Here is a 14,787-nt window from a genome sequence, read left to right as displayed (position 1 = left end):
TAGGAGGGAAGGTGTGGCGGGCACCTCTCAGCTCTGGGGCTAAGGTGGCGCGTTCCCAGGATGCTCAGAAGTTCACTCAGTATGCCCAGAGTCAACTGAGAGCCCTGGGCAGTGGGTGGGCCCAGGGGGAGGAGCCAGGAACCCAGGAGATGGGGCCAGGAACCCAGGGGAGGAGCCAGAAACCCAGGGGGTGGGGCCAGAAACCCAGGGGGAGGGGCCAGGAACCCAGGGGGAGGAGCCAGGAACCCAGGGGGTGGGGCCAGGGACCCAGGGGGAGGGGCCAGAAACCCAGGGGGTGGGGCCAGGAACCCAGGGGGAGGATCCAGGGACCCAGCGGGAGGGGCCAGAACCGCTGGAGGCATCTCTTCTGTGCTGCTCAAGTCTCACAGCCGGAACTCCGGGATTTATTTCCCTTTGGGGGAATACCTAAAAATACATTTGTCAGCCAGGAGGACCCACGGCTGTGGGTATGTGGAATGGGGACACGGTTGTCCCCATGGTGGTGTGAATAGGTGAACGGTGGCCCTGCCGCTGTGGCGAGCAGAGAGAATCCCGCAGCGACCCGGGTCAAGAGTGCAAATGGTGGCTGCTGCCCGAGGCAGGTGCTCTCTGCTCCCCGCCTCCAGCTCCCAGCCTTCTTCCTGGGCCCCGGGGGTGTCATCCAGCAGGACTCTTCTCACCTGCACCCCTGTGAGTCCAGCAGATTCCAGTTCAGTGGTGAGCAGGACACAGGTTACTGCTGTGTCCTCTGCATGAGGACAGCCCCCAGCTGCCCCTGCAGGAGGGCAGCCGATGTCCTGCTGGCCTTGGTGGAGGCTGGGGCCTCATCGGTCAGTATACCACCTGCGCGGTCAGCGCCCTATTAAGGAGGTGTGGCCCTTGGAGCCCGCATTCTAGCCAGGTGAGCAGTAGCCAGCCTGTTAAAAATTTCTTCTTATTTTTTTTTCTTGGTTACAGAAATGCCAAAAATCTCATTTTGGGGAGAAAAATACAGAAAAGAAGAAAGGACAGAAGGCAATCCTCCTCCGCCTGTGGGAGGGGTGTTAGGGTTGTCTACCTGTTGTTGACAGGCCGTTTTCATGTAGCTGGGATCCCAGTGGACATAGAAAAAGACTTTTTTTCTCCCTCATGATGCCCTGACGTTCTGAGGTTATTATTGCTGCTAGGAGCCTCATCACAGGGAGTCAGGACAGATGTGGGAAGGAACAGGGTGTGGGGCGGAGAGAGACAAGGGACTTTTTTTTTTTTTTTAAGAGAGAGTGAGAGAGGAGAGAGAGAGAGAGAGAGAGAGAGAGAGAGAGAGAGAGAGAGAATTTTTAATATTTATTTTTTAGTTCTTGGCGGACACAACATCTTTGTTGGTATGTGGTGCTGAGGATCGAACCCGGGCCGCACGCATGCCAGGCGAGCGCGCTACTGCTTGAGCCACATCCCCAGCCCGAGACAAGGGACTTTCAAAGGACCATGTAGGACAGGGGGACAGGCTTGAAGCCCATGTTCCCCTCCGCCCCAGTTACACTGGGCCCATGGCCTGTGGTTCTGCTCACGTCATATTTGGCCTTCTCCTTGCCTCTCTGGGGGGTATCCCAGGAAGAGGCCATATCTTGCTCACCTTGGTACCCCAGGGTCTAGGACAGTGCCTGGCAGGCACTGAGAAGTGACAGGTGTTTTTGTGCTTGGTGTCAAGGACAGGGCCAAAACAAGGTGTGACCTGAAGAGGGCGCCCTGGAGCTCTGACCACTCCCTGTCGCAGTCCGGCTCCTGGCCAATGGCCACATGCCTGACTAGGATGTCAGGTCTTTGTCCTTAGATGGCGCTGGATGAGAGGGCCAACCACTATCATCTCTTGTAGAATAACTGCTTCTCTCCTGTCCGAGATCTTCCTGGCCAGCCCTGAGTGGCCTCCTGCAGCTTGCCTCATATTAGTGACCCTTTACAAGGCGGGTTCCTGGGGGACTGGAGTCCTGCTGAAATCCCAGAGCCGCCCGCCCTGCTCTGTGCCGTGCAGATGCAGGTTTCCCCAGGCCACTGGCCTCCTGTGAGTTGGGTGGACCCACTTCCAGTTCAGGGGACGGTCCTTTCAGGCTCAGGCTGGGGGGAGTGTATCAGCTCCAGTGAACTGAGACCTGCCCTCGCGAAGGCCCGGAGCCCAGTCTTTATCCAGCTCTAGGAAAAGAAAAGGAGTTTTGTGGCAGCAACAAGGACCTGACCGGTTAATCTGTGTTCATGTCAAGGGGCCGGCTCTGTAATCCCAGCACACAAAAGAAAGGCGTTATCACCCATCTTGGCCAGCGCCCCCCGAGATCTACTGGCAGCTCCGGGCATCGGGTTTGGGTGCTGAGAGTCGGCGTGCAGCGGGCGTGATGAGGGTGTAGCCACACTGCCTATCCGTGATCTGGGGGTACGCTGCTCCCCTCAAGGGCCCTTCCCCCGGGGAGAGCCCTGTGATTCCCAGAAAACATCTGGGACCTTGCGGACTTGCAGCAGGGAGCAGCTGAAGGGAGCAGACGTGTGTCTCTGGGCAGCTGTGAACCTGTGGTCCTGCCCAGCTACTCCAGCTCCAGGTCGGGTCCCCAAGATGGCACTGAAGGAGGCCTCCCGTCACCCATCTTCACGGCCTGCTGGACAGGGCCACATGCGCTGGGCAGGCGTCTCACCGTCTCTAGTGTCTGAAAGACCGTTGTGGGTTTTGAAGTGAGGAAGTGTAAGACCGGCTTCTGTGAGTCGCCGGGGGAGGCCTGAGCAGGGGAAAGAAGACGCGTTGGCAGGAATCTCAGGGAACTGGAGGGGATCCAGGCTCTGTGGCTGGGGGTGTGTCATGTCATGACTCTGCCGCTTCCTCCCTGTGTCATCAGAGGCTGGCCCGCCTGGCTTATGGATGCTGGGAATCATGTTCTCTTTACAGCCTAGTGTATCTTAAATCGGGCGCATCTTCTACCACTGTGCCGCCCTTTGCTGTGGCCAGATGGCAGCATGACGGGGCCATCGCTGTCCAAGCCTGTGTGCCCATGGTCACCTGCACACTGCCTTGACTTCCCTCACGCTGGGTGTGTTGTGGGTTACCCCGGTGTTGAGTGTGACTGTCATTCAGTGTACCTTCAGGAAGATCTCACCCCGATTTGTTATCAACACCGAAAGCCACCACTGTGCAGAAGGGCCTGGTGGCGGAGTGGCGGCCACTTATCTGATGGGAGAAAAGCAAATATTCGTTGTGGCAGGAAAGATAGCCATCTCGGTCTTCCTTAATAAGCAACAAGAGTTGCCAGGCTCCTGCGCTAACCCATGCCACCCAAGGAAGGCGGGGCGGGGGACTGCCGACTCCCTCAGAAGAGAAGAGAGTTGCAGGGCCACACGGGGCCTGTGTCACATGGTTGGCATTCAGGGCTGTCCTGAAGGTGTGGTGGCATCGTGTAATTGGCAGGATTTTTTTTTCCTTTTCTTTGTGGCTCATAAACTAATGGTGAGTCTTGCTTTCTAACAACTCTGCTGGTCTAACATCTGATGTTGCATTCACGTGTTTCTGTCAATTAGAGCAAGCAAATCAAAAAGACCATCTGGGGCATTTCCCGTCCAGTGCTGCCCTCTGGGCCCCTGATGATGTAACTTCCTCCTTGCATTTTCTGTCTTTTCTCCTATATCCTGGATACCAACACCGGGTTTGAGTAAATGGATGTGTGGACAGCTGGAGGCGGGAGGGACGGAGGGTGGAGCGGCACAGGGGAGGCATGTGGTGGGCATTTCGGAGGTGGGACATCCTGGACCCTTCTTCCCTCGAGACAGGAGGAGGGGCACCGTCCCTGCACAGAACTTGGCTGTGCATGTCTTCTGTGGCTGCCACTTGGTCCAGGGTAGTCCAGTCCCATCAGGGTGACGCCCTCTTCCTACAATAGCACTGTGGTCCTGCTGGCCTGGAAGCCTTTCTTTCTCTCTCTGTGCTATGACTTTGAATATTTCTGTTTTGTTCTGTCATGTGTTGACGTCACATCGTAGCTCCCAGGGGACAATCCTCGTTCTTGATTTATTTCCATATTCTCGGGGCACCCCGCGTGTTCGTGGTCTGTGGAAAAGGGTCACCTCTGCTTGCTGTCTTGTGGGAGGCTCTCAAACTCCAATGCCGGTGAGGGCCAGGTGGGTTACCTGTGGGTGGGGGACCATGGGAGTCAGGGGGAGGCCTTAGGGAGAGCTGGGGTCTGTGGAGAACTGGAGATTGACGGGCTGGCCCTCCTTAGCTCTAGCTGATGGTCAGTGTGGGAAGGCGGGCCAGTATTGCTAGATCTTTCCTTTTTTTGAGAAAAGCCAGAAATGTGAATTTTTACATGAACTCCCTTGGTTTCGGAATGTTGGCTCAAGTGTTTTCCAAAGGCCTGCCAGACACACAAAGCAAACCCTGTCCAGACACGGCCCCAGACGGGCAGCGGCAACCTCTGCTGGGTGGCTGTGCTTCGGTGCAGGTCTGGGTAGCCATCCAAGGCGGTGGCGGGCGGTGGCCAGTGGCTGGCGAGCAGCTGTGGCAGCTGTTCTGAGGGGCTGCTGTGAGCTGGGGCTCAGGCGGCTCCCAGACGGTGAGCTAGCGCTGTCCTTGAGGACGAGCAGGGAGAGGGAGAGCAGGCTGGTCTGAGGTCCAGCAGGACGGGCTGTGGGTCCAGCGCCCCTCCAAGGCCAGGCTGTGTGGACCCTGTCCCGACTCCATGCCCTGCTGGGCTTTCAGGACGGTCACTGAGGAGGCTGTTGCCAAGACGGGCAGAGCTGACGGACGCCTTGGTCACCCCCACAGGGACGCCAGAGAGGGAGCGTCACTTGAGAAGGAGGACCTGGCGTGCCAGGGCCACCATGCTTGGAGGAGCTCTCTGGCTTTAACCCGAGGTGCTCTCAGGGGTTCAGAGCAGGACACGATTGGTCTCCCTTTCCAGCAGGGTCCTGGGTAGTTTTCTCTCTTAGCCAACAAACCTAGAAGCTTCTGAAGGCTTTTGAAGTGCCGAGACCCACCCTCCAGGGCTTGGGAGGAAAGAATGGGTCCCCCTTGTCCCACACAGGTTGGCAGAGCTGATTGGAGTACAGGAGAGGGTCAGAGGAGGCCCAAGCAGGGCATGGGGGTTCAAGGTGGGGAGACGTTAGGGAGGGGTGAGGTCTGTGGAAAAACAGCAGTGACCGGTGGACCCAGGGTCAAGGAGAGCTTCATGGAGGAATGTGTCTGGAGGTGGGTCCTGAGGGGAAGGATGCTCATCGGAGAGGCAGAGAGGCGGGAGAGAGCGCAGAAGACAGTGCGCGCCAGCAGAGGTGGTTGTGAAGCCAAGTGGTGATTCCCAGGTCTGAGTGCTTGCTGGTGGCCAGCCACGCTGAGCACTTTCCTCACGGCAGACTCACCTAACTGCACAGCACCCTCCGGGCTTCCTCCGTCAGCAACCTGTTTCATGAGGAGGAAGTTGGCCAAGCATCTGCCGGGAGCCGCACAGCACTGAGTGGCTGAGCTGGCTCAGAATCAGACCTCGTGACTGCCAGGTCCCTCTGTCTCAGGAGTGGTCAGCGAGGAAGCCCCTGACTCCTTCCGGGGATGCAGCTGGCTGGCTGGCCAGTGACCCTGAGGTCCCTGACCTGCATAGCTTCGGTCTTTCCACCTGGACACTGCAGGTGCTCAGCACTTCTTGGTTGGGCTGAGTTGTCTTGAGAAGGCTCTGGAATATGGTGGGAAGAGGGTAGAGCCCTGGCTCTGAAGGGGAGTAGTGGGTGGGCCGACCCCCTGCATCCTTGGCCTGTGGTTCTAGAGCTGGGAGGGGGCAAGGACAGCCGTGGTGGCGGGCAGGCACCCTCAGGGGAGGAATGTTCTGGGTGCTGTGCGAGGGCTGGGCACCCCAGGCCAGTCTGCCTGTCCTGGGCTCTGGATGGAGAGAGGCATAGGAGGGAGCAGGGCCCTAAGGATCCTGCAGTCTTGTCAAGACCAGATGAAAACCCATAAAAACTTCAAGAGCAGGCGAGAGTTAGGTAACAGTGTGGAAGAGGATGGGGTGTCATGAAGCAGCCATGCTGGGGGCCAAGCAAGTGGGTGGGTGGTCAGGGCTGGGGCCCAGGGGAGGCCCGAGGAGCAGGCAGACCTGGACAGCAGGGACAGTCAGAAATAATGCCAGGGCTAGTCCCTCCCAAAGCCTGCCCCGGATGCCCTCCCACTGTTGGGCCCTGGCCCAGCTCTTCCTGTGTCCTCTCTCCAGGAGGAGATGCATGTCAGAAGCCTGGGGTCTGAGGTGGCACCTGGTGGAGCACTCTGGGCCTCTCCCCAGCCTCCCCAGCCGGTCTCCTCCTGGTTGAAAGAGTCACAGCATCTCCCTGGCTCCAGCATCCTCTCCCCTGGGAACCAGTCCAGCTCTCAGCTGCCCGAGGTGCTCTTAGGACAGAGAGGAACAGCCCAGGCCTGTGCTTTCTCCATGGAATTCTGAGGGACAGAGCAGGGCTCCCAGAGTGGGGGACGGAGGTAACGGGGCGACTTCCCTGCTTTAGGAATCTCTGTGCCTGTTAGCGATTGCAGCCTGGAGGAAGGGAGGTGACTCTCAGCAGGGGTCCCTGAGGTGGCAGACTTCCGAGAACCCTGTGTCCAAGCTGGCTCTTTCCAGAGGCCTCTGAGTGGCTCCCTCTGGGCCACAGTGTCCTTCTCCGCCCAGCAAAGAGACTAGACTGCAAACCCTTGAGGTCTGTGACTTGGTGGTTCAGACCAGGCAGAGGGTCCTCCGCCCAGGCTCCACCTGCGGGACTCCACGCAGACGCTGATATATGCACCGGGCTCTGAGAGTCCAGCGTGGGGGTGGCCCAGGGCACACCAGGAGGTGATCACTCAGCTGTTGAGTCCTGCCTGGTGTCTCTTCTGCCCTTGGCCCTGAGTGGACCATAGAGGAGCACTCCCCTCCTCCAGGGAGCTGAGCTGCCAACCAGAAGTCAGGATGCAGCCGTGGCCATTCCACCATCCTGGGGCGGGATGTCTGAATCCTGGATGCCGGATTATAATTATAATATTTATTCACACTCTAGTCCTCTGAGCAGTAGCAGCAACCTCACCCGGAGCTGGTTAGAAATGCAGAATCTCAAACCCCACTCCCCCCTCACTGGATCTGCACTTAACACGAAGCCCTGGAACTCATGGGCACCTAGGAGCTGGGCAAGTGCCCAGCCGGCCACCTGGTCCCGCTCTCTTCCCCGTGCCTCACAGACGGAAGTACAATTTTGTGGGCAAGTGAAGCAAAAGTCCCATATTTTCCATTTGGTTAGACATTTTTTAATTTTTATTTTTATACTGAGATCATGACCCAGGAAATTTGCCATTTGAATGATACACCATGTGACAGTCCGGTGACAGAGGGTTAAATGGGTGGTGGCAGTGGTGGAGGAGGACATCAGATGTCCTCCACTCCTGAGGCACTGAAGGTTTCCAGCGTCACCTGCCCCCACGGCCACGTGTTTCTGAGCTTCCCTACTTCCTGGGGGTCCGGGAACTGAGACCCTATAGGCGGCGAGGCTCTGTGTACCCTTCTGCATTTTCTGGCAAACGTAGTGTCACCGAGTCATCGGGACAGCACTGACCGGGTGGCCAGAGCACAGGGGCTGCCTGCCATTGTGGGGCCTTGGTGTTCCCCATCTTGTCTGGGCAGGGGTGAGGTGGGCTGCCCTCGGGGAGGATTTGGCAGGGAGCAGGTTCCCATGGCTTCCTCTGGATGGCCATGGGCATCCTCTCCCCTGGACAGCCTGCCTCTGTCCTCCCCCACACTCTCAGGCAGCACGGCCTCTGGGCCAGCCCTGCCCTGGGGGCCGCCCGGCAGGTGGCAAAGCAGAATTCTGGTCCTAGCTGTGTGCTCAGGGCCAAGGCGCTGTCGCTGTGTGGAGGTGGGAAGGAGAGAGGGGTCTGAGTTGACCCCAGCTGTAGCCAGTGTTTGTCCCAGGCTCACCAGGAACCAGCTGCTGGCAGAGAGCCCGGGTGCACAGCGCTCTGTGGCACCAGACAGCATAGGAAGTGGCCGTGGGAAAGTGGGTGAAGATTTCCTGGGTGTGGTGGAGGCCAGGGGTGTGGGGAGTGGAGGCCTGGGGTGGCCTTGTGCCGGGTTCCCTGCCCACCCACAGCTCAGATGCTGCCTGGATGGGGAGTCGCCATCCTGCTGAGGTGCGGAGTGGATGGGTAGAGCCCGGAGCCCCGAGAATGCTGAACCAGGAGCACTGAGCAAGCCCCCTGGTCACCTGCAGCTGGCTGGGGTCCCACCAAGGGAGGCTCAGCCCCTGATAGCAGCTCAAAGCAGAAAATGGGATCTCTTCCTCGGCGCCCTGCGTGCGTTCCCAGAAAGGGCGTTCTGCGGGATGCTGAGGAGCAGAGGGCAAAGGCCGTGGGGAAATGGGGTGGTGTCAGGGCTGGCTCTCCTCGGGCTCCTGGGAAGGGCTGGCGGGCAGCCCAGCAGACAAGTCTCATCTGGTTTGCAGGTCACCGAGCAGGCCCTGGGGAGTGGAGCGGGAGGTACTGGCTGTTCTTAAAAGGACTGGCTAAATTTACAGCTCCTAATGCCATTTGTCACTAGGCAGGTGGGAAAGGATGCTGAGAGGGCTGAAGGCTGCCGTGCATTGTCCCTGGGCTCTGGGGCCGCTCCCTGAGGTCTGCCCTACCTTCTCCTCCAGAGCAGCCCCACAGGCACCTCGAGCCTCTCCAGCTCAGAGCCAGGCAGAGGGGAGGCTGGAGGGGGAGACCTGCCCCTGTGCTTTGGGTCCAAGGAGACCAGGCAGCTCTGGGCTCATGGGAGTAGCTCAGGGTGGGCTGTGCGGGCCTGGGTGGTGGAGAGTGTGGGGGAAGTGCCTCTCATTGGAGAACATGGGTGTTTTTCATTTTGGACTTTCGGGCTGCAGTGGCAGGCATGGAGTGTGACTGGCTGCAGCAGGAGGCTGGGGGCCCCAGGGCTGAGTTAAAATCTCTCTCTCTCTCTCTCTCTCTCTCTCTCTTTTTTTAATATATGATACCGGGGATTGAACTCAGGGGTACTCAACCACTGAGCCTCATCCCCAGTCCTATTATGTATTTTATTTAGAGACAGGGTCTCACTGAGTTGCTTAGCACCTCGCTTTTGCTGAGGCTGGCTTTGAACTCGCGATCCTCCTACCTGAGCCTCCAGAGCTGCTGGGATTACAGGCGAGTGCCACCCCCAGCTGGTGAGGTCTCTTAACACACAGAGGTGCCACCCCCGCAGGACAGCGTGACTGTCCTTCTCCCCAGATAGCCACAGATAGCCAAGCCTGGCTGCCCTCGCCTCTCAGGAATCCCCAGCACAGGAACCCTAGCCCGTTCTGCCTGCTCAGGGCTGTCCGCCCCTGTGATGTCCTTTACAGCAGAGCAACCTCAGCGCTTTCCCGCTGCTGGCTGCTGGCCTTCCCCATCCGTCACCTGGCAGGGAATGCAGGCAGGGGCCCGGGGATGCTGCAGGGCTGAGTCCTGGGTTCAGCCTCCCCGGTGCTCTCTGCATCCCCGGTGGCCTCAATTAGAGGTCTCCCTGGTCCTCTGCCCCCTTTCTGTCTTTCCCCTCCTCCTCTGGCCCAACCTCCTGCACTTTCACTGAGTGTTAAAACAGAAGTCTCTGCTCACTGGCTCTCAGCTCCCAGCGGCCCGGCTCTTCGGGGCTTTCCTGTGAGTGTGGAGGAGAATCGGAGCCAGGATCGACCCCAGGGCGGAGGTCAGATAGGAAGGCAGCTGTCCAGAGCATCTCCTTCCCCGGCACCCCACTGACCTGAGAAAACGCCACTCTGTCCTTAAAAATGTGGTAGAACTTGTGGGTATGTGCCCCTAGGTGTGGGACACGGTGGCGCAGGCGGGTATTTGCACACGCACAGCCATAGCAGTTGTTCACCAGAGCCAAATGCAGAAGCACACAAACACCTGCTAATGGAGGACCGAGGGGATAATCATGGAAAGTGTGTACAACAGTGTTGTACTACTGTGTTCACCAGCCAGTGGAAACGCCCCGGGGCCGAGGGAGCATCCGTGCCTGGCCCAGCTTCCTCCTGCCACTCTGGCCCTCTGCTCTTCTTCTCCTGCAGAAGAGGAACAGCCTGGGATTTTTCTGCTTTGAACGTTCCCCAACCCCTTCTGAAGGAAGGGCCTTAGCTCCCTGCAGGGATCCTCTGTAGAGTGTAGGGGGGGGGGGGCTCCAGGAGCTGGGAGAGAGGAGGAAGGAGAGGAGGGAAGGAAGTGAGGGGAGCTGTGGGTTTGGTCACCACCGTGGGCAACTGGGGCTCCACCTACTCCAGTCCCTTGAAGGACCAAACGGAATGTGCGTCAGAATTGTTGTCTGGGACCCAAAATGGCAGGTGTGTCCAGATTGAGGGCTGCCACGTGGGGTGTTAGCTCCTGACTCTTGCGGGTCGCAGGGGCCAGGTGAGGTACTGAGGGTGTTTCTGTCACAGGAGCCCTGGGCAGGGGGCACTGGGGTCCTGAGGCCAGGCGTTGCTGGCCCCACCGCACATTGCTTGAATCTGATCAGGCAGCAGTGGCTGGCGGAGGAGGAGGGGCTGGGAAGACAGGAGGGTGCCAGAGGGGCCCATGGCAGGGAGTCTTCTTTTACCTTCTGGCCACCAAAATGCTGTGGGGTTGGGATGGCTCTCAGTGCTGGCCCCTCGGCTCAGTGAGCTCCTGTGGATTTGGAGTCATTTCCATTCCCAGGCTCCCTCACACCACTGTGGGGTGGGTGGCCCTGTGACTCAGTCACCCCCGAGAGAGTCCACCAGTGCAGGCCAGAGGCTGCCGCTGCAGCAGAGCCCAGCATCAACGTCCTGGAAGCTGCTGCCTGTCCAGTTTCTGCAAAACATGTCCATTGTCAGGTGTGCCAGGAAGCCCTAGATAAAATCTGAAGCCTTCGAGGAATAATTGGCATGACCTTAGAGAAGGACTTTGCCTGCAGGTGGCTCCTTTTCAGCTCTGTCTGGACATCAGCCTTATCATTCCCATCCAGCTCAGGCCACCTGCTCAGGACGGGCTCTGAGCCTACACTGCAAGTCCCTTTGTGCTGAACTGGAGCCCTGCTGTGTGCACTTGGGCAAATGCCTTGACCTTGCTGAGCCTTCCCTTCCTCTTCTAAGGAATATAATCAAGCCCGTTTGTCAATGCCGTGGTGAGGGTGAGATGTGTGGAGCTTACGAAGAGCTGAGAAGAGTCTCTGCCTCGCGATACAGGTGCAGTGAACGCTTGCGTTCCAGTTATTAGAGCTCATGGTATTCAGCGAGGCGTGGCGGCACGTGCCTGTAATACCAGTGGCCCAGGAGGATGAAGTAGGAGGATCATGAGTTCAAAGCCAGCTCTAGCAACTTAGTGAGGCCCTAAGCAACTCGGCGAGACTCTGTCCCTAAATAAAATACAAAAAGGTTGGGGGTGTGGCTCTGTGGTTAAGCACCCCTGGGTTCAATCCCTGGTACCAAAAAAAAAAAAAAAAAAACCCAAACCTCGTGGTATTCATGCCCGTGGTCGTGGCAGGGTGGATCCGTTGTCTGACTTTAAACCAGGGAACTGGACCCATTGCCAGATGGCCTGTAGGGCCCTGCTGCAGCGTTCTGTGAGTAAAAGGACTGCTAGGTTTGGAAAGTGGGGGGAAGGGGAAGTGCCCCGGGTGTAGAGTGATGAATAGCACAGAGGCAGGAAGGAGGCTTCTGTCACCGCACAACAAATCGCTGCAACCTTGATGGCTTAAAACAGTATCTGCTTCTGATCTCCTGGATCTATAAGTCTGAAGCCCAGCATCCTTTACCTCCTGGGCCCTTCTCCGTCCCCATCTCCAGCACCCTTCGGGAGGGCTGGGGAGGGTGTGGGGTCCAGAGCGAGTCTCCACAGCACTCCCGGGCCCTGACTTCAATCCATTATAGTTAAACACTCAACCAGCTCTTGACCACTAGCTGATAGCTTCGTTCCAAAATGTGCTTGGGGCCAGGGGCACAGTGGTGCACGCCTGTAATCCCAGCAGCTCAGGAAGCTGAGGCAGGAGGATCTTTCAAAGCCAGCTGCAGTAATTAGTGAGGCACTAAGCAACTCAGTGAGACCCTGTCTCTAAATAAAATACAAAATAGGGCTGGGGATGTGCTCAGTGGTGGAGTGCCCCTGAGTTCAATCCCCAGTACCAACAACCACCGCCAAGATGTGCTCAGGAACCCAGGGATTTGAAATTCAAATGTTCCTTTCAGCACGAGGCCCTTGTTTTCTCAGGGCGGTGGTGGTTTGGTGGGAACCTTTCACTGAGTTGGGATGAAACCCCCGAGCAGGCTGTCCAAGGTGATCACAGGTCTCCCGATAATGAAAGGGTCACAAGATGAGATTTCAGGCCCTGCCCATGTGGCTGTGAGCCTGTGGAGCAAGGGGAGGACCCTACTTGGAGGTGAGGACTCTAGCTGCCCCACTCCCAGCTGAGGATGAGGGGTGAGAGAGGACAGTGGGGGTGTCCCCGAGGGCTCGGACCCCCACAGGGCTGGGTTGGCCCAGCCTGATCAGGAGGGCCCGCAGTGTCCTTGGTGGACTCAGCTGGTTTCCCAGGAACAGCTGGTCATGTCTGCCAGAGTCAGCCAGAGAGCACGCCACAGGCCTGTGGGGGGTGGTCCTGCTCCCCTGGAGGGTGACCAGGCAGCTTCCACACAGCACAGCTGGCCATGTCAGCACAGACAACACCCCCCGCCCCAGGCCTTTTGCGTTCCGTCACTTTAAGTCAGTCACATTCCTACAAACCAGACGTCCCAGGAGCAAGGCTGGAAAACTGCTGATAAACCCGAGGCCTGGGGGCTTCAGCTAATTCAGGGAAAAGTGATTGGAGGGGGAAAGTCTCTTTAGAAGGAGGCACGTTCTTTCTTGTAGGGCTTTGGTTTGTGGCTGGGGACCCCCCGCACCTCCTTAGCGAGGACATCGTCAGGGACACCCGGTCTGTGGTCTGTTTATTCTGCTTTGTGGTGGATTTCCTTAGGTCTAATGGGGCCGCAGGGCCTGGGGGCTGTCTGGGTTCTCTGCTGCCTTTCCCAGGCCGAGGATCTGGCGCACAGCAACCTCAACATGGTGGCAGTCCCTGTGCTGGACGCCTGGGCCACTTACCTGCCCTCTCTGGCCTCAGTTTCCTTCCCCACATGGTGGGATGCTCTTAAAGCTGAAGACAAGCCAGGACCCCGCCAGCTTTTCTACCCGTTGGGAGACGAAGGCTGGGGCAGAGGAGATGGGGCTTCCAGGGCTCACCCGGCCGCTTCTCACCAGCCTGTCTCTCCTCTCTCCCTCCAGCCGGCCCCACGCCCCTGAGCTGGAGGGATGGAGAACTCGTCGGCGGCCTCGGCCTCCTCGGAGGCTGGGAGCAGCCGATCCCAGGAGATCGAGGAGCTGGAGCGCTTCATCGACAGCTACGTGCTGGAGTACCAGGTGCAGGGGCTGCTGACCGACAAGACGGAGGGTGACATTGAGAGCCAGAGGACACAGTCCCATATCTCCCAGGTGAGCACGGGGCCAGGGCACTTGGCAAACTCAATGGCGTGACACAGGGGACCCTGAGTCCAGGCAGTGTCCATCACCTGACCCTATAGTGCCAAGGTGCGATTGGTCCCACCCGGAACCCACCTGGAATCCCACAGGAGAGGCCTTGGGATCTAGGCAGGAAGCCCCCTGTGCCCCGGCTGTACATGCTTAACCCTTGAACCCTCCTCTACTCTTCCTGACCATGGGCAGCTGAGGCCCAGTCCGACGCATGAGTCTTTGAAAATGAATTTATTGATCACATACTATCTTCTGGGCACTGTTCCCCGTTCTCTACAAGCTCACATTCTAGAAGAGATCTGGAGATGGTATGTTATTTACAGCGTGGACCATCAGAGAGCTAAACCTTGTGGACATGTTCTCTGATTTTAAATGCAAGCAGATATTGGCAGCCTAAGCAGTGAGTGTCCTGGGCCCTCACCCAGGGCCCCACGTGTCTTATGTAGTCAGAGGCACAGGCATTCTGACCAGAATCTCAGGTGGCACGTGCCCTTCCTGGGCCAGTCTTTTGCAGCCCTGACCTTGGATAGGAATTAACTTCAGTTGGAAGATTGTGGGCCAAGATTTGGAAGTCTTGAGTTCTCCTGAATAAAGTATAAATGTGTATCCCGTGTCTCTTTGTCTAATAAATCCCCTGTAGATATTTTCTAGAGTTGATTCCAGATTTGCTTCTAGTTGCTTGTGTGACCTTGGGCACCCAGTGGCAGGCCCTGCTCTGGAGAAAGGCCAAATGCAGCCACCTGGCGCTCTCTCTCTCTCTCTCTCTCTCTCTCTCTCTCTCTCTCTCTCTCTCTCAGTGGGGAGGAAGTTCAGCCTTCCAGCTTCTTAGAAAGCCAGAATGGACCCCTGGCTTTCCTTGGGTTCAGACCTGGGAGCAGGGGGCAGGAAATAGCCTTGTGGGAGAAATAGAAATGGAGGTGATGTTTCCCTCCGTGCCCTTGAGGTTCTAAATCACACGTCTGTAAGCCTGTCACCTGCTCATTGCCTGGCCCGAGGGGGTGAATGGAGCGCCCATCCTGGGCTCCACAGGACACTCCTGGTGTCCAGGAGTGAACAAGACTGCAAAGAGCTCTGCGTCATGGAGCCCTAAGGGTGGAAGAGTGGTGGTGAGGAAGAGCAGGAGGGTTTGGGATTTCAATTAGAGCAGTCAGAGACCACTGCTCTGGAGGAGGAAAGGGCCAAGCAGGTCCCTGGGGGGAATCACCAGGGACACAAGGAACAGCATATGCCAGGGCTGGACTGGAAGAGGAGGCGTCCGGCCAGGGGCCGAGCATGCTGGGGCAGCGGGAGAG

At 57.9% G+C, this 14,787-nt stretch overlaps 1 protein-coding gene across 3 annotated transcripts in view; it reads left to right on the top strand.

Moving 5' to 3' along the window:
• Ctif (cap binding complex dependent translation initiation factor) overlaps positions 1 to 14,787 on the top strand; it is a 262,414-nt gene that overhangs the window by 44,345 nt on the left and 203,282 nt on the right. For all 3 annotated transcript variants that reach the window (XM_026393788.2, XM_026393787.2, XM_077792243.1), the window contains one exon: positions 13,250 to 13,456. In XM_026393788.2, coding sequence (XP_026249573.1) covers positions 13,277 to 13,456 — 180 coding nt within the window. In that variant the 5' untranslated portion in view covers positions 13,250 to 13,276. The remainder of the gene's footprint in view (positions 1 to 13,249; positions 13,457 to 14,787) is intronic.

The sequence above is a fragment of the Urocitellus parryii genome, chromosome 13, assembly GCF_045843805.1.
Source record: "Urocitellus parryii isolate mUroPar1 chromosome 13, mUroPar1.hap1, whole genome shotgun sequence".
In the NCBI taxonomy this organism is placed as follows: Eukaryota; Metazoa; Chordata; class Mammalia; order Rodentia; family Sciuridae; genus Urocitellus; species Urocitellus parryii.
The sequence above is the reverse complement of the archived record's forward strand: the minus strand, read 5'-3'. Positions and strand labels throughout refer to the sequence as shown.